Source organism: Anguilla rostrata, chromosome 7 (assembly GCF_018555375.3).
Source record: "Anguilla rostrata isolate EN2019 chromosome 7, ASM1855537v3, whole genome shotgun sequence".
In the NCBI taxonomy this organism is placed as follows: domain Eukaryota; kingdom Metazoa; phylum Chordata; class Actinopteri; order Anguilliformes; family Anguillidae; genus Anguilla; species Anguilla rostrata.
Window position 1 is genome coordinate 12,650,662 of NC_057939.1, and position 25,657 is coordinate 12,676,318.

The window sequence follows — 25,657 nt, forward strand, 5'->3', positions numbered from 1 at the left end:
CACGCGCACCTGTAGGGTATTTTCCACCGCAGGTTCATGTTTAAAACAGGAGGTCAGGGTTTTTAGGAAAAAAAACAAGCCTTTAATGTTCCTCGCCTGCCTTTGCCGTCTCTGAGGAACCCCCTCTCTCTGACCCCTGACCCCTGCCTAAAGAAAAAAAACAAAGGGGGAAGAAAACCTCCCTGACTGGAACTGCTAACGCAACCCAATTAGTCCCGTGAAAGCCAGCCAGCTGTTCAACATCTGCCAGGGAGGAGTCGCTCAGCCGCGAACATCTGGGTCTCGTTATCGGATTGCCACCTGGACGAGCGGTCGCGAGGCCGTGGCTCCTCCGCACTTGCGCGGGGCGGCCAAATTTAACGGCGAGTCCGCCTTCCCGTGCGACGCCCAAAGAGGAAGTGGGCAAGAGAAGGCACGCAGGTGTGGCAAGGGGCGGACTGGTGACATCACACGTCTCCCAGGGAAGAAAGCTCCCCGTTTGTAGCCAATGGCTGACATCTCGTTAGCATCGCGGACTCTCTGAAAAGCATTAGCAATTTTGGCCTTTGCAAGCGTTACCTTCCAATGTGTCCCCTTACCACTGACTACAAACCCAAACTTCTCCTCGCTCGTCCTCCACGCGCCCTTCCAGCCGAGAGCGCTGAGCCTTAAGACGCGGCATGAAAGCGGTGGAGCGCAGAGCCGCTAAAAGCAAGATCCGTTTGTTTACGGCGGTCGTCCGCTGGCCCGGAACTTCGCAATAACCGCGCTTTCTGGGCCAAGTGGAAGTGGAGCACGCTTTCCTTTTTTTTTTTTCTCTCTCCGGAGTTAAAAAACTTTTCAAAGCGTTGCCGTTAGCGGGCGCAGGGTTGATCCGGGCTGCTCCTCGGAGCGCTGATCCGGGCTGCTCCTCGGATCGCTGATCCGGGCTGCTCCTCGGATCGCTGATCCGGGCTGCTCCTCGGAGCGCTGATCCGGGCCGCTCCTCAGAGCGCTGATCCGGGCTGCTCCTCGGATCGCTGATCCGGGCCGCTCCTCGGATCGCTGATCCGGGCCGCTCCTCGGAGCGCTGATCCGGGCCGCTCCTCAGAGCGCTGATCCGGGCCTCTCCTCAAAGCGCTGATCCGGGCTGCTCCTCAGAGCGCTGATCCGGGCTGCTCCTCGGAGCGCTGATCCGGGCGCCGCTTGGCTCAGACGGGCCCACTCAGCGGCGGCGCCGGCGCCAGTCACAAGAGCACTCCACCCTCCCTAATCCCTCCTGCAGCCTCTTCTCACAAGGGTCCTTGGCACGCTCGTGCCCCCTGAACACCCACGCTTCCTCTTACTTAACCTGCCCCCAACTCCGCCCCAGAGAGCCCGAAACCAAGCGTGCAGTCAGGTATCACCCCCCCCCCCCAATCCCTCCCACCCCCCCCCCCACCACCTGCTACAGTGCAACATCACCGGGACCCCCACACCCCCACAGGCTCCCGACCCTCCACCCCCAGCCCCTGCTCCACCATGCAATATTGATGCGGTGATCTGGTAAGTCTCATTACCAGCGCACACAGCGCTAGCTCTGCTCAACTATTGATGGGCCGGGGGCCTTCCCAGCATCCCCGGCTGCGTGCGGCACAGCGCCTTCACAAAGGCAAGAGCAAGAAAGGAGGAGATATGAAAGAGAGAGCAACGTGGGCCGCGCGCAGAGTCCCGTAGAGCTACCAGAAGCTTCCGTCTGACACCTGCGGAGGTGTTCACCGCCCTGCCTCACCTGTGCCCCAGTTCCCAGCCCGCCCCCACCCCGCTCTTTCACCCCCTCTTTTTGTAAGACCTTTTAGGTTACAACTGGCACCTGTTCCGTTAATATTCATATCACTCTCCCAGCAACACCTTACTGGAATGTTGGAGTTCACCGTTTTAGCACTTAACAACAATGCAAGGCTAGCAAAACAGGAATACATGAATGAATAAATGAATAAATAAATAAATGAATGAATAATTAAATGCAGAACACAGGCAGGTTAGAGGAGTGCGTAAGAGAAGTGTGGTGGTAAGGGTTCTTTAAATCTTTAATAATCCGGGGCAGCGGACAGCAGGACCAGGTGTCCGGGCCTCGGTGGTGGGTTGGCATGTCTACAGTAAAGACAACGAGAATAAAATGGCAACCATATCTGACGTTTCGCCTGTACGCCTCAGCACTGTACAAATTCACATTTGGCTTCCTTTTTTCGCCCCCAGCCCTCTCTCCCCTGCAGCAGTGGGGGGCGGGGTGGTCGAAGGGATTTACACAAAACCCCCTAATCCCTCTGGGTGCCACAGTCATCCCCCCCCCCGTCTCTGTTCTGAAAGGGGGTGCAATGGGGATTTGGGGGTGGTGCAGCAGAGAACAGGGATGCATTTGCACCAGGGGGAGGGGAGAGAAGAGGTGCAAGGGGTGTGGGGTAGTGCCATATTTGAGATATTGGCTGGAGGGGGGGGTGCTGTGTTGAGGAGATGTGAGAGTGGTACTGTATTTCCACGTTTAAAGAAGGGGGTGGGGCACAGCTGTGTTTGGTCGGGGGCGAGTAAATAGCTGAGATTGAGAGGACATGCTGCACCTTACAGTAGAGTAGCAGAACTGTACTTCAGAGAACCTGTGCATGTGTGTGTGTGTGTGTGTGCATGTGTGCATAGTTTGTGTGTGTGTGTGTATACTTTTGTGTGTATGTTCATATGTGTGTGTGTGTGTGTGTGTATATGCGTGTGTATGCTTTTTTTTTGTGTGTGTGTGTGTGTGTGTGTGTGTGTGTGTATGCGTGTGTATGCTTTTGTGTGTGTATGTGTGTGTGTGTGTGCTTAAGTGATGGGGGTGGTTTGGGAGTCAGTGTGAATTGCATTAGAGAGCTTCTGGCAGAGGGCGCAGGGCACACGGTCACGGAGGGTCTGTCTGACAGTGGGGAGCAGGCTCTGATGGACAGACAGCTTTAGGATCAGCCAGCCCGAGGCCATTCTGCAGCACGCACACAGCAGCACAAGGGGGAGGGGTGTGGAAGAGAGGGGGAGAGACACCAGGGGGCCACTCCCCAGTGCCCTGCAGGATGAGAGGAGAGAGGGGGGGGCGAATAATTCAGCCACCGGCGGGGAGGCCTGCACGGCTGTGACGAGTTGAGATCGGAGCGCGTCAAACCGCAGGCGATGACCTCGTAGGGCTCAGGGTTCAGAGAGCAGGGTGCTGCCGTACCTGTGAGACATGAGCTGAAAGCCTGAAGTCCACAGACCCAGAACCAGCGCCGTGCAAAGACTGAAAACCATCAGCAATTGGCTGCTTGATTTCAATGACCATGACGATTAATCCAAGTAAATCTGAGGAAAACAAGTAAAAAAACTAAAGGTTTTCAAATCGGGCCAAACCCAGCAGTGACGGTGTAGCATTCTAGAACCTTCTTCTGGAGGACCGTAGCCCAGCTCCAGGTTCCACCGAGCGGAAAAAAACCAGGCAGTAGGATTAAGGATCAATCAGGGCAGAACAGAACCCCCTGCTAGCAACGTTGCCGTGGAAACCCAACGGAACATTAACTTGAAGTGTGCCTGTGCATTACACCGCCTGCCCGGTTTTAATAACGCACATGATGTCACAGAGAAAGAGCAGCACTCTCAAACGCGCTGCAGGGAAGGACCCGCTGGTGCCCTCACACCACGGTGGGGCACATTTCAAATTCAGCGAGAAAAGAAATGCACGACACTCATTGGCAGAGGCTGTGCACATGACCTCACTCTTAGGCAATAGCAAAGCAGAGGGGTTTCGCCCGCGAAGGAAAGGAGCAGTAATCTAAAGGCATGCCCTGGTCTGCTTCACATAAAGGGTCTGCATGCTGAAACATCCGCGAACCTCCAACGGCCAAGAATCCATCTCTGTTCCTGGAACCAAAGAAGAAAACTCAGCCTCTTCTTTGTAAGTTAGGGCCTTCACAGACCCATATGAGACTTCATAAGCTGTTCTGTGAATATAAACCCAGGGAGAGCCCAGAATCTGCTAAGACACGGACAGAGTAGATGGCCTTCACAGGCTGTTTGATAAACAGTCAACAAGCACAGACAAACTCTTTCCCCGGCACTCTATCACACACTTTTTATGACACATTTCCAAAAATGTCATGGTCAATTAAGATGTTTTTTTTCCCACTGATTAAAGTAATGAAAATTAATTATAAAAAGAAACAAAACAAAACTCAGAACTCTGATGCAGCTCCCAGTTTCCCACACTGTGACTACAGGCAATCAAAAAAAAAAAAAAAAAAAACTGAACTAAAAAATAAACCCAATTAACCATTTGAAGGGTAGGGTTTTTTGGAATGTTTTCTCAACATTCTAAGTCAGTGTTGTAGAGATCCATTGCTTTCTCATACCAGTAGTGCTTGTTACATCAGCATTAGAATGTTTAGTTAAGAACATTTTAATCACATATTTGTGATCCTGCACTCTAAATGGTTAATGAGTGAGGCCACAGTTTGGCTCTTGGCAGTCACATGGGTGGTCCTGTCAGAGACGGTGGCACACTGAAACGGGGTGTGTAAGAGTCAAACGGGGTGGCACCGTGCCAGAGCCCCTCTGCGTCACGGGCGGACCTCACACAGGTGCGGGCAGCCAATCAGCCGCTCTGAAGCGTGATGCGCTGCGACAGGGGCACAGCGTGGCACAGCGTGGCACGGCATGGCACCGCCACCCGCACATCACTCACCCTCCGGCTGCCGGCCGCGCTAAGGCACCTGGCACGCCGTCCCCGCTCCCCCGCCCCCCACGCCCCCCACGCCCCCCACGCCGCCGTACGCCAGGACCCGTTTACGAGACGAACCCACCGACGGGGAAAACAGAAACAGCGCGTATCCTAACCTCCCCGCTCATTTCATCCTGCGCTCTTCTGTCAGACGTGCGTATTTACCGCCACTCTTTCTAGGGTAGCCCAAAGCATTCTCAGTTCCTGAAAATGGAACGGGGGCGGGGGAGGGACACGGACAGCTGACCATCTGACCTGCACGGCGCTCTTTCTGGCACACGGGCGGGTATAAATGGAGCAGGAAATGAAGGCTGGCTGCTCTTTGTCCATCTGTTTCCACAGCCAGGGCTGCGTCGAGGTGCCATATCCCCCCCCCCCCTTCTTCCTTCCCAGGTTCAACTGTCAGTCACCTGTGCGGGGCATGATGGGAAAGCAGGCTGTTCCATCTTCTCCGTGCTGGTGAGGCGTCAGTACACGCAGATCGGCCGATTTGGTTCGCTCCAGAGTCGGACTGGCCCCAATGAACTCACTATCTCTGGCAGGACGCAGGCCGATCGATTTATCCTGTGTGATCAGGAGCGTGCACGTGTAAGCGCGTGCGCGTGCGTCTCCGTGCGCTCCCGCGGGCACATGCGCCATTTCGCTGCTGCCCCGGCCCGGGTCTGAGCCCAGTCATTCCGTTGCATAACCAGCTGGCGGCGGCCCGCCCTGCTGGCACCGCCATCTGTTGCTGTGGGTGCCCGCCCGCCCGCCACAGCCGGCGGCCGGCCCCCCGCTCGCCGACACGGCGAAGGCTCACAGACAGCGCCCGCCGCGCCGCAGAGAACGCCGCGCTCCTCAGAGCTATCAAACGTACCGCTCACCCTGCGCCACGGACACCGCACACCAACCAGCACCAAACTGGGACTGAGTACGCATGAGGGTGTGTGTGCGTGTGTGTGTGTGTGTGGTTTGTGTATTAGCACACGTGGATGTGTGTACTGTGTACTGTGTGTGTGTGTGTACTGTGTACTCTGTGTGTGTGTGTGTGGGTGTGTGTGTGTACTACTTGTGGGTGGTACTATAATTGGTAGACTACCTGCAATGACCGGTCCAATTTAAAGCCCTTTATGGAGGGGCTGACTGACTGAACTGGTTCTATCCTCAGGAGCTGCACAAAAACATGCGAGTGAAGGAAGAGTTCTGTCATCAACAGCTTGTTCCTCACAAGTAATCTGGTAAAAATCTCACTCGTATGCATGTGTGCAGGGTGCTTGTGTGCGCCTGTGCATCGGAGCTCACACAGTGTTCCTGCTAATGCCCATTACGCATGTAGCAGGGCTGATTAAAAATTCAAAAAAAAGACAAACTGAAAAACAAAAAACAAAAAACAGGCTTCTTGACATTTTAAAAGCGTCTATCTCCGGAAAGCAGGATGAGGACGAGGACAGAGAGCCTCCTTGGGTCTTTTCATTCCAACCTGCTGCCTTCTGCACGAATCAAAGGCTTTTCTCTCTGTCTCTAAAGGGGCGTCTTTGATACTAAATTATCACATCACGCTTTTATCATTATTCATCGGCTCATTGGGCCCGGGCTTTTATCCACTGCTACCTCAACTCTCTAAAGCCCAGTTTTTTCAAAAAAAAGCGTGAAGCGAGGTAAACTTCTGCTGAAGTGCACTTGCTGTGTCCTGCCAAGGAACTGAACCAAAAACACAGCTTCCAAAAACATAAGAGCTTTAAAGATGGGCTAACAGAGCCAGATATCACCTAGTCATGCAGGCTTTAACGCTTACAGATTCTGAACGTTAGCAAAAACAATGTTAGTAATTAGGTATTGACCTGGAAATAGGTAATAGTTTTGGTTTGTTTGAATATAATTCCATGTAAGTATATAGCATAGTGAGTTGCAACAGTTATTATTAGGAAATCAAGCTAATCATAAATATATCTAATCATTTGAAAAGGTAAGTTCACTACATACCATTTATTTGCCGTTTTACTGTCCATTTCCTACATGCACTACCTGCATGCAATCATTCTATCATTAATCATTAAATTGGCCACTAGTAGTTCTGAGATTATAATCCAGCCTTTATAATGTGGTCATTAATATCCAGACTACAGAGGTATTTCCAGCATATATAATAAAGAAGAGCATGTGCTGGTATGTATATTAGAGGCTTTGTCATTAACATGTGGATTTCTCTTGTACGAGGGGTGGAAACGGAGACAGTCTTCGTCTCTTCTTCTCTCTCGTGCTTCCTCGGTGACCGTGACTGAGCCATCTGCACGCGCTCGCCCCCGATGGTCATCAGCAGCCGCTCTTCCCGCTGGCGTGCGACGGAACTTTTCGCGATGACAGGGACCGAGCCCGCGGGGAACAGCCATCCCGAGTCCCCCGTTCAGGATGTGCCACGGGAACAACTGCGTTACATCTGGATTACATCACGCCGCTCGTTTTCTCCAACCGACAGCTTTATTCAGGGCCAGCCTGGATGAGACGCAATTACGCTCTGCATGCTAACCATTATGCAGCTATTCGCGTGAAGTATTTCGCTTGCGGGCAGCGCAGCAATGCAGCATCTCCGGAGTTAAACCTGCAACCCATGTGTTACAGCTTTGCTCCGTGACCACAGAGCACAAACTGCAACTACAAGCTAATATTTGACTGTCCACAGACCCCCTGCTGACGATACTCTGGCACAGTGATGAAATTTCTTCCGACCAAACAATTCCTACCCTCCAGCGAACGTTTCGTTTACTTTGTTTGTCTTTGCCATGCGTCGCTCTGACAGTGGAAATGCGCTGCGTGGTGAGCTGGTTTTCCTTTCCTGCTGGGAGCCACTATCGGTCCCATGTGCCGACTGAAGAAACACCGCGCATGCAGCGAATCCCCACAGCCCAGCTCCTGGGTCATCCGGTAGAGGCCACAGCCGCACGTGCATGATGGGTACTTTAGCCAAGGCATCATGTTTGGGCCTGGATCATGTATTCAGTTGCCTATGGCTGGAGTGATGTAATTGGCTTCACCCCACCAGGGGAAGAGCGGGCATCAGTTTGCTATGGTTACCGCTGCGTTAGCTCCTCCCATCCACGGACGGGCAGGCAGTCACATGCTACCCGCAGCAGTCGGTGCCTCTCCTCCAATCAGTGCTAGCCTTCCCGTACGCGTAGCGCGGAAACCGAAGCGGTCACCGGCACACGTGATTGAGCGCCCCAGAGAAGAACGCGCTTCAGCTGCAGCGGGCTGGCGGCGCAGCGAAGACTCGGGAGGCACAGATGGTGGAAAAACAACAAAGAAACAAACGAAGTAAACCCCCAGTGCGCACAGGGACTGGGGAAAGGACGCGCTCTCTGTGACAGGCAGGGGGCTCTCGCCGCGGCGGGAGGGAGCCCAGCGTTCCGCGATGGGAATGCGAGGAATGCAGTAAAAAAAAAAAAAAAAACCTCGCGGAGAACAGACAGGCCGACGGCTACTGGGGTACTGACACAGGAGCCGAAGTCCCAGCAGCACCCCTCCCTCTACACACAAGCCCCAGCAGCCCCCCCTCTCTGCACACAAGCCCGCATACTGTACATACAGGCATGCATGGCGTTACGAACCCCGGCCTCCGGTCGGGGGGGGAGGGGGGGGCTTGTTGCCACGAGCACCGCAAGGAGTCAAGCTGTTTTTTTATTTCAGAACTGCACACACCTGTCGGAGGCCCGTGAGAACCCTTCCTCAGGAGAAGGTGCCTGTATAAGGAGCTCTACTGGAGTTCTGGGGCTCTCTCTCTATTTTTCTCTCTTACCCTTACAGCACATGGTTGTTTGTATGTCCTTTCATTGCCTTTTCGCGAATAAAACCCCATGTTTGTTCAAACCCGGCGTCGGCAGTGGTGCAGCCGTAACGTAGGGATAAACACAATCATCACACTCACATGCAATGACACACAAACACACACACACACACACAAACATATGTAATTCAACATAAATACACATACAGTGTGCATGTATGGCCATATTCACAATTATCATACTCTCACATGCAACCACAAACATGCATACTCATCCAAATCCACATGTCACACTAGCAACATGCAATCACATGCACACGCATGCATAAACGCAAGAATTATAGAGCGCTAATCCACATGGAATTAATGCAGTGAACAGAGAGCAGATTTTTTTCCATGTTAGTGCCTTTGGGTACAAAAAAAATAATAAAACAGGGCCTGTCCTCATCTCCCTCCTGTCTGGCTCACACCTGTCCTGAAGCTATGATCTCACAGGAAACAGGAAGAGTGTCTCAGTTGACCTGTTCCCAACCACCCGGCACCCCTCCAGGGAAACAGCCTCAGATATCCCAAACAGGGACACCACCCCTGTGTCCCGATGACCCCCACACTCCCCACAGCTGGACTACTTCCTCTCAGGCCCCTGAATGGACTGTATTTATATTTAAAAAAAAAAAAAAAAAAAAACATTTTCTGAGCAGACAGAGCATTATGACTTCTGCCAAATGCGTGAGAAGCAGTGGCCAATACCACAGATAGTAAAATAGCATTTTAGGACTATAAGAAGCAAATTTTACCAGCATCAATTTATCTAATTCTTTTTTTATCTCTATTAAGCAACATTTAATCTTCTCAGTTTTCCCACGATACTTCCCTTCTCTGCCTCTCCTTATCGCCGATTCCTTCCATTTCATGAGCAGGATCACAAGTTCTCGTGGGTGAAAATGGAAAACGACGACGCGATGCAAAGTTTGCGTTCGGGACACCTGCACAGTCCTCGAAACTGCTGCTTAGACCAGCTAGTCCTCCTCCTCCTCCGTCCAACATCTGCAAGTGAGCGGCTTACGAGCTCCGAGACGAAAACCTCAACATCAATCAGCGTCCCCCTCTTCCCGGACGAGCTGACCGCTGGAATCCACGTTCCCCTCTGCCTCTCTCTCCGGCCTGACCCACACATTAAGCCCTTCAGCGATCCCTCTCCTCCCCACAGCCGTCCGGACCCGGCAGGCAAACCTACACAGGGCTGATCTCCGTCCAACGAGGCACTCGAACGATTACGAGAAAATGAATAACGACTATGAATTAGGACTAACGTAAATAAGGGCGTTATTTATGACCTAATGAGGGTTTCATTCACTCAGATAAGCTGCCCTTGGTAATGCAGCTAATAGAGCACCGAAACACACTGGGAAGGACAGTGAACACGTCCCAGATGTGAGGGGCACAGAGAGGCCTGCAGCCCTAAAAGCAGAAGACGGTTATGGAGTAGTTTAATATGAGCAGTAGAGGAGGAAGACGTGAAGGAGGGCTTTATATATAGAGATAGAGGGAGAGTGCAGGAGATGTGTAAGCTGTATCAGAGACAGGGAGGGTGTAGTGAGTCTGTCTGAAGGGGGGGGGGCGGTCATCTATTTTTCATCCTTTAGTTTCTGGGTTGGGTCTGTAATGAACTTTATTTGCTCCACACCCACATGAGCATCTCCTCTCCGCTGGCGGTTAACCCTTCGCTGGCTTCGCTGCGCTCTCAGACCGGGGAGCGTTTCTGCACCTGTCTTTGCTCTCGTATCGTGACAGATAGCAGATGCGCCAACCTGTCAGATGACACGCTGATAAATCCCATCCCCTCCACTCACAGAAACAGACCTCAGCCCCCCCCAGACAAGACAAACTACACAACGACATCCTGATAAATCCCACCCCCTGCAGTCGCTGAGATAAAACCCAGCGCCGCCACCCCCCCCATAGGCCAAGATTTAACCCTTTAATGAGTTTTTGGAAAAAAAAATGTTCTAGAAATCAATTTTTTTCAATTACCAGTAGTGATTGTCACATTAGCATTAGAATGTTCAGTTACGAACATTCTAATCACATATACTTGTGATCTTACACCTTAAAGGGTTAAAATTGCACACTGCCAAATCCAGCCCCCTGCAAGACAACGCAACAGATTCTGCATCGTAAGAAAGCCAACGTTTCGAATTGAGACGAAACATTGACATCCCCTGCCCCCTCCAAACACCGTGACGTATCCGAGCCTCCCTGGACAGGCCCGACCAGTTCGCCGACACCGCGACAGAGCGCTCGGGACAGTGTGGAGCCGCACCGCCGAGCGTCGCCGTGGCGAAGAGGAGCAGACAGCCGAGCGGCGTCCGCGAGCCTCTCCCCTCCGACGCTCCGAGCTCCCCCAGACAGCGGCTGCGGACGCCTCCGGGGCGTCGGCCGAGGCCAGCCGTCCCCTCCGCTCCTCAAAGCGAGGACGTAACAGCTTCAGCATAAATAATACAGCCGTCGCTTCCCGAAGGGCCTCGTGAGCAAAGTGAACCCGTCTCTCTCGCGCTCCCGCTCCCTCCGCACTTCGTCTCGTCTCCCCGAATTAGCGCCCGCCGGACGAGGCCGAGAGGCGGAGAGGAGGGATCTGAAGATGGGGGGGGGCTCGTTATAAACGCGCTCTCCCGGCTTAGCAATCACATCACACGCCCGACAAACTTTCACGCCAGGAAAGAGTCTGAGGAGCCCGAGAGAGCGCCGCTTCTTCCTCTGATTACCCGCCGCGCGAGGGACGAAAGCGAAGGTTCGCTTTATCACACAAATAAAAAAAAAAACGAAACAGCTGAAAATTAGGGGAAAAAAACGCTGGCGAACACAAAATTACTGACAGGAGGAGAGCTGCGGGCATTATTTATACTGACAACTCTCCGTCGCTTCCTGGCACGAAAATTGCAGGTAATAGCAGCCAAATGAAAGCATTTGCTTTAGTCGAGCCCTAAAAACACCTTCGTCTGTCTTTTATACGGATGCCGAACAAAAGGGGAGAGAGGGGCGTGCGATGAGGAGATCTATAGCGCTGAGTGGGGGATTGATTTCTAATTAAAAGGCTAGTTTTGGAGGCCACGGCAGGCATCTGATCGATGGGGAGCTTCTCCCACGAGACGCAGTCTTAATCACCCGGGCCGAGACTAACGAGATCGCGCTCATTGCCATAATTAATGCTTTTACAGCACACCCCCCAACGTCTCGTACCGCTTAGCAACCACTTAAAACCCTCAGTTCCTGATGGACAGAGGAGAAGGAGGAGGGGGAGGAGGAGACAGGGGGAGGGGGGTGTCTCTCAATTCCCATGGCAGCCACTCTTTGCCGTTACCCAAATGGCCCTTTTCCACTGGAGAAAGAAAAAAACAGTTCCGGAAGCATCTGTGCCCGGGACCATCGAAAACCTCGGCAGTTCCTGGAATGCGTTCCCGTTGCTGTTTCCACCGAACTTCGTGAACCGCAATGATGAGAATTTGGCAGGAAGTGACAAAAAAAATACTTTTAAAATGCGAACCAGAAACGCTCTTTCATTCAGGCACTGGTAAGAAAAGACAGCTGCCCAGATTCAATCAAAATTTGGCTTTAAATTTGACAAAAAAAAAAAAAAATGCAAGGATGATGTAAATAATGGATAAATTACAGATGAATGCTGATTGCGTCCAGGCCTGAGCATCCTGAGGTGCCTCCACAACCATCCCGTGAAATCCTTATAAATACTCTCATGGCTTTATGGCATCTATGCAGGGAAAGCACAAGAGGTGAGCCCCCGAGGTCAGAATCGGGGGGGGCAGTGACTGCTTACTGCACACGGGAACATGTTTCGACTGAAATACGTTGTATTGGCACCGTCGTTTCGTGATTCACGTGATATCTCTCCTTGTATTTCTCATTGTCCGGGTCAGCGGTGTCTCTGGCTGCAGAGGCGGCTGTTTGAGGCAGGGGCGCTGGTGGTAATTGCAGAGGTGCGAGGTGAGAGCCAGTTTAATTTCCCATCCTTCCCCCCTGGGGGGAGGAGAGGAGGGGGTGTGTGGGTGAGGGGGGGGAGGGGCGTTTTGGGGGGTGATAGAGACATAGAGCAGAGAGTCCAGGACAGAGTCTGTTTTCCTACCCTCCCCAGAGATCTCACATATTATACTGGGAACTCCAGCCCACTACAGGCAGCAACAGAGACGACAACAGACATCTGAGACTGCGGCTCCAGGGAAGGGTCCTCCAAGCACATAAACCAAAAAACAAAGAAAGAAGAAATAACCGCTGTTATTTTTATATTAAAATACCCACCGTTAGTTCATTCTAACTGTGGGGTTCCATTTTACCCACCGTTAGTTAATTTTTTTTTTTTTTTTTAACTGCTCCATTAAAGCAGATAGCAATCGTGCTTTCTAGTGTTTCCATGTCTACACTTGAGTGTTTGGGTGGTGCCATGAAGAAGCCTCTTTCTACATTATAAAAGTGTCCCACCAGTCCTGTGACTGCTGCCATTTTTCATGTCACAGGCGACCAGTGCAGCGACCCCCCACCCAACGCTTGACCGAGCCGTATCTGCGAGCCGGGGGGGGGGCAGGGCTCGTCTCCCCCGGGTCAGTGCTCTTCAACAGAGAACGGGGGGCGTGCGGATTTCCAAAGTTTTCTCGTGAGGTCTGTCACGCGCTCCGACCATTACTCACGTCTCCGGGGGCGACGGTGTGACAGGTCTGTCTGGTGCGCCACGCACACCCCCCCCCCCCCTCCATCATCCTGCCCTGCTCTGCAGCAGTAAATGCAGCAGTCCTTCACATCTCCCCAGCATCTTTAAATCATCAGGCACTGAATGCCATAAACCAACACGGAGTCCTCCAACGGAGGTCAACGGCAAACTCCAATAAGTACAGATCATACAGCGGAACCTCAGGAAGATTGCGGACTGTCCCTGAACAGGATTGGCCGTCTTCTCAAGGTAGACATTTTCATTGGAGGACCGATAAAATCTCAGCAACGCAGACGGGCAGAATGAGTCAGCGTCCAAAGGCCCGTCTCCGAAACATTCCACTCCCGCCACAGGGAGGCGTCTGACGTCACTCTGCAGAAGCCCCAGCTCTTCACTCGCACTTCATCCCCACTTCACTTCCTCATCTGGGAGAAGTGCTTCCAGGGTCAGAGGTCGACATCTCTCGAATTCAAAACTTTTTTTTTGTACATGCTGTTTGTCAGTGGGGCCATAGGTGCTTCAAGCCGACAGCACCTCAAAGACCAATCCCAGATTTTTATTTTTTTCCTATTTGAATTGCCCAGCTCTACTTTGAAATTTCCACCATCAGTTCAGGAGAGAACAGACCCCCCCACACCCAACACTACTTTTTCACTGTGCACTGCAGCAGCCAGACTACAAGGCCATTAAGCCAGAAAACTGCACAGCTTGCACAGCTCACACACCCAGACAACCAGGCAACCAATCAGCCAGGGAGGTGCTAATGCTCAAACAGCCACAGAGGTTCTAAAGCACAAACCAGCTGGGGAGACGCGGACACACAATCAGGCCAGAAACACCCCACCAAACATAAACCCTCTGACCCTGGGTGACACTGTGACCTATTATAGGCCACTCTGTGGGACTCGCAACCATGCAGCGCAATCAGGATCCAGACTCTGACCAGAAGGCTTATTGCTGCACCCAAGGACTTCTGCTCGTGTTGTTATGAGCAGAGAGTCACTCTCGCAATCTCTGGACTGAGCAGTGTTATTAGATTTGTTTTTGGGGAGGATGTGGCTCTGTAGGGGTCAGGGCTGAATGGAGCGGTTGCAGGGGGTTTGGGCGGGGGGTGGGATGAGTGGGGGGGCGTTGCAGATCAGATTTATTTGGGCGGGAGGGACAGGGCGGGGCGGGGGCGGGGGGTTCCCCTCCAGAGGGGCTCAGAGTGCGTATCTCCCATCTCCAGACCCCGGCGCTCCTGGGGGGGCGCGGGCAGCCGCTAATCTGCGGGCGCCACGCGGCGCGGCGGCTCAGTCGTCGGGGTGGGGGGGGTCCGGGGGGGGGCGCGGGGGCGCTACGCTGAATGCTATCTGCGCGGCCGCCGCGCTGCCCCGGGGCAGGGATTACCCCGCGCTTAAATGGGGGGGGAGAGAGAGCGGGGACCGCCAGCCGCACTCGCCCGCCATTCAGACCCCGGGAAGCTCCGCCCCCGGCTAGCGCCCGCTAAGCCGACACGGCGATTAGGAGACAGAGCCGGGCACCGCCAGCCCCTCTCTCTCTCCCCGCCGAACAATCGCACCCGGGAACACGGCGACAGGCCGCTGCACTTTCTCTTCTTCTCTGTTCTCCCCTCTCGCGAACTCGCCTGGTCTTTGTAGGCATGCCGGCAATGTGCGATTCGCCAACCCCCTCGTAGGAAAGAGCGGGTCTCCGAGCCAAAGGGAAAGCAGACGCGCTGCCAGGCAGGCGGTCTGTCAGACGCGTGTTTGGTCAGTAATAAATAACGGGGCAGAAAGAGGGGAAAACCGATCATTCAGACTCGAACCAGAAAGTCAAAAAAGCATAAAAACGGCTATTGAAACCAGCTCAAATGGAATGACCTAACCCTTCTAATAAAAGGGAGAAAGGACTCGGAATGAGGAATGCTGGGTAAGATGGAATGGGTTACTGGAGGTCTCCAGTGAAGAGAGGGATCTCTCTTTTCAGATCTTGGTTGGAGCTGCATGCAAAAAGCATGACTTTACAGCAAAGGCACAAAGTGCACCAGCTACAAATGATTTGAACAGGGTTTTTTAAAATATATATTATTTTCTATTTAGCGCATGTTTTCAATTAGCCCACACAGTTTGTATGTGTAATGTACTGTTATTTTAGATATTTACAGCAGTTTCTGACAACCTGAAAATTTTACAATGTCTGGTACAGGGCCATTTGGAGGTTTCTGGTCTAAGGGGGGGGGGGGGAAATCACTTCAAGTAACTCCAAACAACTACAAGATCAGCATCTGCATACATCTAAAATATACTCCATTTCGCACAAAACACTGCATCTGTTAAGTGTCTGGGGGAGGCTATTTACCACAGCGTTACAGAAGCGGTCACTTGTCATGTCATGACTGAACACTTCCCTCTGTGTTGAGGTCTGGCGGTACGCCTGACGGCGTTCTCCAGGGGGGGCGGGGCCTTGTTCTCACCTGGTCCAGACGCCGGTTTTACCGCGGCCCGGCAGCGCTCTCCGCTCTCCGGCAAAGCCGCTCGGGGTGCGGCGTTATCTACAAGGGCTGCCGTGGAGACGGAGCGGTCTCTATCCCTCTATCCCTCTATCCCTCTATCCCTCTGTCCCTGTTCCAGCAGAGGCTTTAAATCTCACCCTCTTTCCCACAGCTCGCAGAGCGGGAGTGTTAGTGAGTGGGGGAGGGGGGGGGGGGGCGGTATTTAAAACACTCCGCCCACCTCATTCCCCTTCAGATAAAAATAAAAACGCACTCACTCATTGTTATCAGCAGCGCACGGCAAACTCACCTCACAACCCAACAGGCACACACAGCCAGCCCTTCAGAGAATCTCCCTCATGCATGCATAAACATAAACACACACACACACACTCTCTCACACACACACACACACACACACACTTCCTCGTTAAGTGCTTTTGATTTTAAATGTGACATAAAGAGGAGAGGTGGTGGGGGTGTGGGGGGGGGTGGCGGGGGGAACAGAAGAATTCATTGCCGTGTGACGGCTGCCCCCGATAAGCCAGGCGCGGGCAAACAGCTGCCAGGCACCGCTTCAGCTGTGCCCAGCTACCCGCAGCACTCGCGCGCTACACCTGGCAGCGCCCTGGCACCGCGCTGGCACCGCCGCGGCCCGCCAGCGTTATCCGAGGCGACGCTCCGTGTCCAGACGCAGCTGATTAATTTCGCGGAGCGGAACGCCGCCACCGCCCTGCTCCAGCCAGCACCCCCCCGGCTCCGGAAACCGTGGTGACCAGCCTCGGGCACAGCCCCCTTTACCCTCCCCACCAGAACCCACAGACCCTTCGCCGCGGAAACGATGACAGATACGCCTCCGCCAGTCACCCCACACATCACCTCCCGTCTGGGAGCGGCCGAGCCAAGCAGCTAGCTTGATTGGGACCAAAAAAGCTAGAAAGCAAACATGTCACCTATAGCTAATGTTATCTTCCTAAGCCAAAACCTCTATTTAGCTTTTGTTTGCCATTGTTTTTAAAATGGCTGAAGACCACGTAGAATATAAAATTACCGCTTGGGAGCAAAATGTGTGTAAACACTCTGTGGGTGCATTCTGTTTTTTTTCCAGCTTGAAATACTTTTTGTTCCCCTGCAGTAATTGGATGTCCTTATGGTTTCCCTTCTCCCTAACTATGGTTGCCATTATATGTGCAGTGGTTTCTCATCATCAGGGCCGTGTGTAATACCGGGTCTTCAGTGCGGAGGGGGGGTTTGGTATTTCATTCTTATTTCTCTTCCCCTTCACTGCTGTTGCTAAGGAGCTGGGATGCTCGGTGACCCAGGGCAAGATGTCCGACTTCCCCCCCTGTCAGCTGTCAGCCCAAAAGCCGGGCCCTGCTTCTCAGCCTGCGAGAGGACCCGCCCGTGTCATTCACACCTGTCAATCAGACCACCGCGGAGACCCGGAGTCATGAGCCACAGGCTCTCATTGGCCAGGCAGCCAGTGATAGAGCTGAGGTGGGCGTGTTTTGGGGAGTGTGTGGGGGGTGTTTGGGGAGTAGAGTTCAGTCATTCTCGCACAGTGACTGCTGTATTTCTTGTGGGACAGGGACACAGTCTGGTGATCTCTGGAGCAGAGCTGCCACACGGTCACTTAGCAGCTTTCATGAAGCGTGCCTCAAAAAAGATTAAGGTGGCCTCCCCAATAAGAGCAGTGATGCACACACACACACACACACACACACAGTCTGAACCTGACAGTCTGACCATGAAACAAAAGCTTTACGGTTACACAGTGTGCAGTCAGTGGAATAATCTGCTTGTCATGACGTGATTGATCACGTACTGTCCGTGGGTGGGGGTCGGCTGGGTCGCATCTACGGGCGTGAGGAACGTGGAACTTTTTTTGGGGGGCTAACGCACAGGCTGATAAGACCTCATCACAGCCTGAGTCACTTTACACCCCTCTATCCCTGGGAATCTTTTTAAAAACAAGATAGCGCCCTTTTGTTTACCCAAACTACGCGAGTGAGATTACGCCAGACGTGAGCGAGTTCACGCGGTTCACCCTGAGAAAGAACAGGTGAGAAACTGTGGGAAAATAGAAGTGTGGTTACCGAATGGCGAGGGCATTTAGGGTGACTGATAAAAGTCCATTCTACCAGTTAGTGCCACTAGGAAACAAAGCCCCTGAATGCAGACGGGCGGTTCCTCCCGCTCCCCTTTCGCGGCTGAGGGGGGCCGGCTCGGCTGGAGAACCCGCCGCTCCGCCGGGGCTGGAGTGTCTGATGCGCGCGGGGAGGCGGTAATTGACTCTTAGCGGAGTTCAAGCCTCTCGAAGTCACCGCCGTCGTTAGCGCGTCGCTTTCTCCCCGCGCGCTGGAGAGCGCCATTAAACCATTAAAATCTCTCTCTCCTGTCCGCCCGCCCGTCCGCCCGGCCTCCCTCTCCTCCCTCCTCCCTCCCCCCCTCCCTCTCTCCATCCATCCCGAAAGTAGGCCAGCGTCCTCCCCGTCCTTTTCCTTCCCCCCGCCCCGCCGAACCGCCGCCCTCCTGGCCTCGCTTGTTAAAACCTCGCGGCGCTTCCCTCCGAGAGGCCGGGAGGAAACGGGCAGGAAGCAGGAAGTGGGGACAGGGCCACTCGGATTCTCCACTACGTCAATACCCCGAGCACTGGAATCACCTTTGGGAAAGCCATTTCCAGCCGTAAAAAGGGAGACCGAAAAGGTCAGAGGTCAGAGTTCAGGGGAGAGGTCAGCCAGACCACAGGAGGAGGTAAAACCACCAGAACAGAGGGTCAGCATGGACAAACCCAGAGCTTCTCTCACAAGGGTTCTCCATGGAAGAAGAACATAGCCAAATTGATCCGTGACCGAGACACTTGACCCGATCAGTGCAGACCTGCTGCGAACCAGGAAACAGTCCACCGACCTCCACTGCCAAACTGGCTTCTGTCACCCACAGAATGAACCCACACAACCCTCAGTGCACACAAGTGGGCCCAGGTGAAAATGTGCCATGACAGAACAGCACATTTCTCTCTGCTGTCAAAGATCCAGGTTAGCATATATTTCCTGCTGCTCTGTCCTCAGTCTAATCTTGGAACCACAAGCATGTTCTTGCGTAGTGACCTTAAGTAGTCTGGCTCCCATCACCTAGTGATGTCCTAGCACGTATACTCTTCATAGCGGTTACTGTGATCAACCTTATCTGTGCTGTGCGGTGATCTCTTGTCAGGAGCTGATTCTACCCGCACTCCAAACTCCTGATAAGCAGAATTTAGCTGCCTGTACCTCCAAATCACCGTTTAATTGCATTTACCCCCCCCTTCAACTGTCGCTTTTGTTGTTTTCTGTCTGCGATACTTTGTCCTTGAAGGGATGTGTAAAGGCTCAGATGGAGGCCCTTGTCTTCGTCAGTGTAACGGGCTTTCAGCCTCTCTCAGCACGGGCAGCCATCAAATGAAGACCGTCCGGCAAAACTCCTCTCTCTGTCTCTTTCCCTCCCTCTCTCTCTCTCTCTCTCTCTCTTTCCCCCTCTCTCTCTCTCTCTCTCACACTCTCTCTCTCTCTTTCCCTCGCTCTTTCCCTCCCTCCCTCTCTCTCTCAGCACTTGGCAACCGTTCGGCCGCTCGTTAGCCGCTGGTTGGTTTTCTACGGGGAGGCAGAACGATGGGCAGCCTCAGGACGATGGGCCAGCAGCGCCCTTCAATCCTCACAGCAGGACCAACACCGCACTCAACACCTCCCACCGCTCAGCTCAGCACACACCTTAACACGCTGGCCACTCGAAGAGGGAGACACACCTGTAGAAGCTCACACTCGTACGTACACACAGGGTAAAGAGCACTGGCACACTAAGAAACAAAGCCACACACCTATGAGCCTGGAAAAGGCAGATACAAACCGGACTGTGAGCACATAAACAAGCAAACATGCACTGCAGTTCATGCTTGATGTTGGCCAACTGGAAAGTTCAGGCTAAACACTGTGCCTTTCTCCACAACCATTGCTCCTACCCAGTTCCTGTAGATCGAACCATATGTCACATCACCTCCATCACAAGCAAGCAGCAATGATGCACATCTGTTTCCCGGTAACCAGGATGCCACACGTCCTTGAAGACCCCCCCCCAGCATACAAAACCTCATGTCTTTGTCCCTCCCTCCAGCTCATTATTCTCACCAGAATGAGAAACATCGTTATTGTAAAGAGCAGAACTTACTCTCACAGGGCCTTTCATGACACCCAAAAATATTTTTATAGAGCTGTCAATGCTGGAGCAGCACCACATATTCTCTGTTCTCTAGACCGCAGGTGAAAGGCAGTGGGCTGAACGGTCTGTTCTTGTCTGTCGGGTGTCTCCTGGTCAGCCTCCAGCATCTCACCACTAGCTGTAGCTGACCTGTCCTGCGAGCTCAGTGTGAAGCCTGTGTGGAGCTCAGTGTGGAGCTCAGTGTGGAGCCCAGTGTGGAGCCCAGTGTGGAGCTCAGTGTGGAGCTGTGTGTGGAGCTCAGTGTGGAGCTCAGTGTGGAGCTCAGTGTGGAGCTGTGTGTGGAGCTCAGTGTGGAGCTGTGTGTGGAGCTCAGTGTGGAGCTGTGTGTGGAGCTCAGTGTGAAGCCTGTGTGGAGCTCAGTGTGGAGCTGTGTGTGGAGCTCAGTGTGGAACTCAGTGTGGAGCTGTGTGTGGAGCTCAGTGTGGAGCTCAGTGTGGAGCTCAGTGTGGAGCTCAGTGTGGAGCTGTGTGTGGAGCTCAGTGTGGAGCTCAGTGTGGAGCTCAGTGTGGAGCTGTGTGTGGAGCTGTGTGTGGAGCTCAGTGTGGAGCTCAGTGTGGAGCTCAGTGCTCCATCTCTGTTGCATACGGGCCTCTGGGGCTCCTATCTGCTCTCAGCGTTCAGTTCTTTTCACAAAGGAGAAGCTGTTGGTAGGAAGAAGAAAAAAAAAACCTGACTAGGAATAAATTCTGAAAATAATGAAAACATGGGCCTGCGTCCAGGATGTGGTGGGCTGGGAGAACCCCCCGGAGTCTGCTGAACACAGAGCTCAGTGTGTGCGCTGAACACGCACGCATACACACACAAACATGCACGCACACACACATACACACACAACCATGCATGCATGCACGCACACACACACACAAACACACGCATGCACATACATAAACATACACACATGCACACACAAACAAGCACACATACAGGCACAAACATGCATGCGCACACGCACACACAAACACAGAAACATGCACACAAACACATCGTTCTCGCTCTCTATCTTCTCCACCCTCTGCTTTTCTCTTTTCTCCGTCTCCTCTTTATATCCTTTTTTCTCTGCTTCCTGGCCTTTCCTCCTTCGCAATCAGCTCCCTTTTTCCTCTCTCCTCACTCGCTCCCTTTGCTTTCACACGAGCAGATGTTACGGTACTGACACTAACCGGGGGAGCTGTGCGCTGCTGCACCGTCAGACAGAGCAAAAGGTCCCATCACCTCACACACACAAACACAGAGAGACTGACTTCTGAGTCCCTGCCCGCACACACACAGGCACACACACACACACAAACACAGAGACTGACTCCTTAATCCCTGCACGCACACACACACACACACAGGCACATACACACACACACACACACAAACAAACACAGAGACTGACTTCTGAATCCTTGCACGCGCACACACACACACAGGCACACACAAACACACACATCCGCACATGCGCGCACACACACACAGGCACACACTCACATACATACACGCACGCACGCACGCACACGTTCTCAGTGGTAGAGGAAGAGGCAGTGGCAGCAGAAGGAAAGGGGAGGTGGTGGGGGGGGGGCGAGGGGGCGGGGGAGCGGGGGAAGGAAGGAAGGGGCGTGTGGCGGGTCAGGGGATCGTTACTCAATTACCGCCACGCGGAGTCTTCAGAATCCATCAGGGAGCAGTAAATGGAAAAGCCCTAAATGTATATTACTTGTCGCGTTCAACGCGCGGGCGTACCAACGCTGCTGCTAACAGGGGAGGCGCAGAGCCTTTCATCAGCCCGACGGACACCGCCAAACCGCAGGCGGAGCAGGTGGAAGCCGTTCACGTCCGCCAGTGCCCGGGAAGAACGGCTTTTATTACAAACCCGTCAACAACAAAAAAAAACTCTGCTACTCTCAGATATCACTTTTATCCCTTACGCTCTGCATTCCGCCCCAGTGAAAAACACACAGAACGCTGCGAGAAGGTAAAGCAACAGGCTGCGTGCCGAAGAGACAGGTATCCAAACGAGTAAAAATAAATACGCGTTCGGCAAGACGTCGGAGCGCGGTCCGCAGGGCAGCTGGCTCTCTAGCCAAATACGGGGGGGGCGGGAGGGGGGGCGCTCGATCCCCTGACTTCCTCAGCTCTGGACTCTTCTCTATAAGTCACCCTCCGTCTAAAACATTTAAGGAGGACAGACCGTCTCGCTCTCCTTTTAAAAACAAACAAACACACTTCTCCGCCCGGTGCCAGAAATGGCGCGTAAGTGCAGCCTAACGAAAAGGAAGACTAAACAGAATCGTTTGGGCTGGATGACACACGGCGGAGCTGCAATTACAGACGCAGGCGGGTCTCGGGGAGAGGAGGACGGACATCGCTTCCCGTCCGCCGCGTACGCACTCTGTCCCACTAACGGGGGCTAGCTCCCCCCCCCCCCCCGTCTCGGACCCCCTGGGTCACGCGCTGACCTCACCCCCCCCCACCCCCCCCCTTACACACAGACCCGTCCCGCTCGCGCAGAAAGCGCTGGAACGTTCACGCAACGTGGGGAGACGGGAGAGTCAGGCGGCGCTGTTCGGCAGCACTGGCGGCGGTGCGGTCGTCGGTACTGGGGGGGGGGGGGGGGGGCGGTAAGCGTGTGGGATTTCACTGACGAGTGCCACAGAGCCTGCTGTGAGCATGTGAATGCGCGTGTGAGTACTAGCTGTGTGTTACGGACGTGTGTGTGTGTGTGTGTGTGTGCGTACATGCACGATGACAAGCGTGTATGTGTGTGAGCGAACACGTGTGATGTGATAGTTGTGTATGCGTGCGGGGGAAGACAGGTACATTCTGACGACAAGTGTGTGTGCAGAATGTACATGTGTGTGTGGTCACGCATGTGGATTTGTTTGTGATCTACTATTAGTTCCATACTCACTTCTCTGCCCTCTCTCTCTCTCTCTCACACTCATTCTCTGTCCCTCTTTCTCTCTGATCCTCTTTCTCTCTGCCCCTCTCTCTCATTCACTCTGTCCCTCTCTCCCTCTCTAACTCTTACTCTGTCCCTATTTCCCTCAGTCCTTCTTTCTCTCTGTCCCTCTCTCTTTCTCTTTCGCTCCCTCTCTCACTCTCCCTCTCGGCGGGCAGCTAAAACATCTCATTGTAAAGAGGATAAAAAAGTGCCATTTCCAGCGCTGTGCCCCTCCACCCTCTCCCCCCTCCACAATCAGAGCACTACAGCCCAGGCACGGACCCCTCCAAGCCCCACTAATGCTGCTTAAAAGGTGCTTCAGCACCGACCGCCCCGCAAATCCAGCGAGCCCCCCACTCTCTCCCGTCCCTCTCTCTCCGCCTTTACATGCACTCTATCACTCTCTCCACCACTCCATCTCTCTCTCTCTCTCTCTGCCTCTTTCTCAGTCTCTTTGGTTCTCGTCTCGCTCAAACACAAAAGGGCCTTTTTTTCCGTGAGAAGTGGCAGAAGTGTAACCGGAGTACCTGGCTGGGAAAGCGGCAGAGCGTGGACGTGATGTGGTAAACACGCTGAGGGGGTGACCAGAGCGCTTTAAGACCAACAGATGGCGGCGGTTTCATCGGAACGTAACAAACAGGCCAGAATTCACTGTTTAAATTCTTCTTTTTTTTTTAAAACCTCTGCAGGTCAGTGCCCTGGGTGTCAGGCGCTCCGGACAGCGGGAGCAGCTCGGCTGGCTTGTTGTGACACGGGGTCCCCATCCGGAGCGGCGTTTCCCACGCCACTCACTCCTGCGCCCAGGTGTCAGCGCACAGGACCACGGGAAACAAGCTCGCGCTTCTTGTGTTGTTTTCTTTTTTCCCCCATTTCTTCCTCCACCTGCAGTGGTGTTTTTTATTTACTGATCTTTCAAATGTATTTCTGTCAGGGTGAAGAGCATCGCTTTCTCTTTCCTCTCGTTTCTCTTTCATTTTTCCTATATCCCCTACACCGAAGTCTGCGATTTTCAGTTTTGCATCAGGAAAAAAAACAAACACACCTACACAGAGAGCAGCCAGATCACAGAACCAGTATCAGCAAAGCACCACCACCAGAGCAACCACCACCACAGCAACCACCACCAGAGCAACCACCACCAGCACCACCACCAGCACCAGCACAGCAACCACCACCACAGCAACCACCACCAGCACCACCAGCAACCAGCAGCGAGAGGAGCGGAGCGCAGAACCCACATTCCCCACCGCCGCTTATCGCCGTTACATAAACGCGCGCGCTGGTACGAGCGCAGACGACCCGCGCAAACCGCGATGTTCCATCCTTCCCCGCCAACAGCCCCGGGAGCGCCAGCTTCTCCGAACCGGGAGTCGCTGGAATTCTCCAGTTATTCATCCGCCAAAAAAACACCAGCGCGCGATGACGGAGGGTGTTTGGGGGATTCACCGCGTTTGGTCCGTGCCCGTGCGAACCCGGCGTGCGGTGTTCGCGCGTGGAGAACTGCGAGGCGCCCGCATCACTTCCTTCGAGAGCAACAGTGTGACGGCGCTTCAGAACTGCTACCAGCGAGAGTTTAGACTGAGCTCCGAGACGCCTTCAACCGAGACGATCCACAGCGACACACAACCAGAAACGCTTAACGCTCCACACGCACGTCAAACACACCAGCGTAGTCCTTCAATGTGCATGTAAAACTACAACAGAAAATGCATCTCTCAATATGCACGCTACCAAAGTGCACACCGACACACACTCCCGAACACACACGCGCACACACACACACACACACGAGGGGGGGGCACTCACCCTGATACTCCTGTCCTGGGGTGTAGGCGGAGGGGTTCCCCGCGATCTGGAGGGTGAGGAGAACCTCGCCCCCGCCTTCCGCCAGGCCGGCCCCGTCCATGTCCCCGTGGTGGGTGCACAGGAAGAAGAAGGGGTTGAAGCGGGGGTAGAAGCCCGCCGGAGGGCTCCCCAAATCCAGGCCGCTGCCGAGCGCCAGGGCCAGCAGGGCGCAGCCGAGGGCGCCCCGGAACCAGGCCCGCGCCATCCCAGCGACGGGGCGAGAGACGGCGAGAGAGGGAGAGGGAGGTGGGGTAGGGCGCAGGGAGGGGAGGGGAGGACGGTCACGGGTACGGTCCCAAACGGAGACTAGGAGTCCCGGGCGCGGAGCTGGCGAAGGCGCGGCTTGGGCGGGGCGGGGCGTCGCCGGAGGCCGTGACGGACAGACGGGCGGGACAGCGGGGGGGGAAGAGTCGGGCGTGGGCGTGCGTGTCTGTGGCCGAAGGGCTCTAAAGGGCTCTAATACGTGGTGCTACCTCTCCTCCAGTCTTCCTCCCTTCACTCGCTGGGAGTTGAGAGCTTGCCTGCGCTGTCCTGCTCCCTGCTTAAATACCTCACCCCCCTCCCGCTCTCTCTCTCTCTCTCTCTCTCCTCCCTCCTACCACCCTCCCTTTCTCCCTCCCTCCCTCTCTGTAACACCAGCTCCACACGTGCGTTCGGCTGAGAGACGGCCTCTCTCCTCTCATCCCTCTTTCTCCTCCCTTTTTTTTCTGTCAGTCTATCACTCTCTCTCCTGCCTCTACCCCTTTATCCGGAGGTTTATCTCTCCCTCTGACCTCTCTCCTTTATTTTTCACCTCCGCTGACTTTGCTTCCACATTTTTTTTCTCTCTCTCTCACTCATTTACCCCTTTCAGTTTCCTTTCTTTCCAACATCTCTTTCGTGGTCCTCGTTCATTCTCTCCTTCTTTGTCTTTTTTTCCTCTTTCTCTCTCTCTCCCCCTCCACCCCCCCGCCCCCACCCCACCCCAGGCG

The 25,657-nt window shown here is 53.8% G+C and overlaps 1 protein-coding gene across 2 annotated transcripts in view; it reads right to left on the reverse strand.

Annotated features, from left to right (window-relative positions):
• reln (reelin) overlaps nt 1–25,200 on the reverse strand; it is a 129,481-nt gene extending 104,281 nt beyond the window's left edge. For both annotated transcript variants that reach the window (XM_064342868.1, XM_064342867.1), the window contains exon 1: nt 24,648–25,200. In XM_064342868.1, the coding sequence (XP_064198938.1) occupies nt 24,648–24,891 (244 nt within the window). In that variant the 5' untranslated portion in view covers nt 24,892–25,200. The remainder of the gene's footprint in view (nt 1–24,647) is intronic.
• Nucleotides 25,201–25,657: the final 457 nt, after the last annotated feature.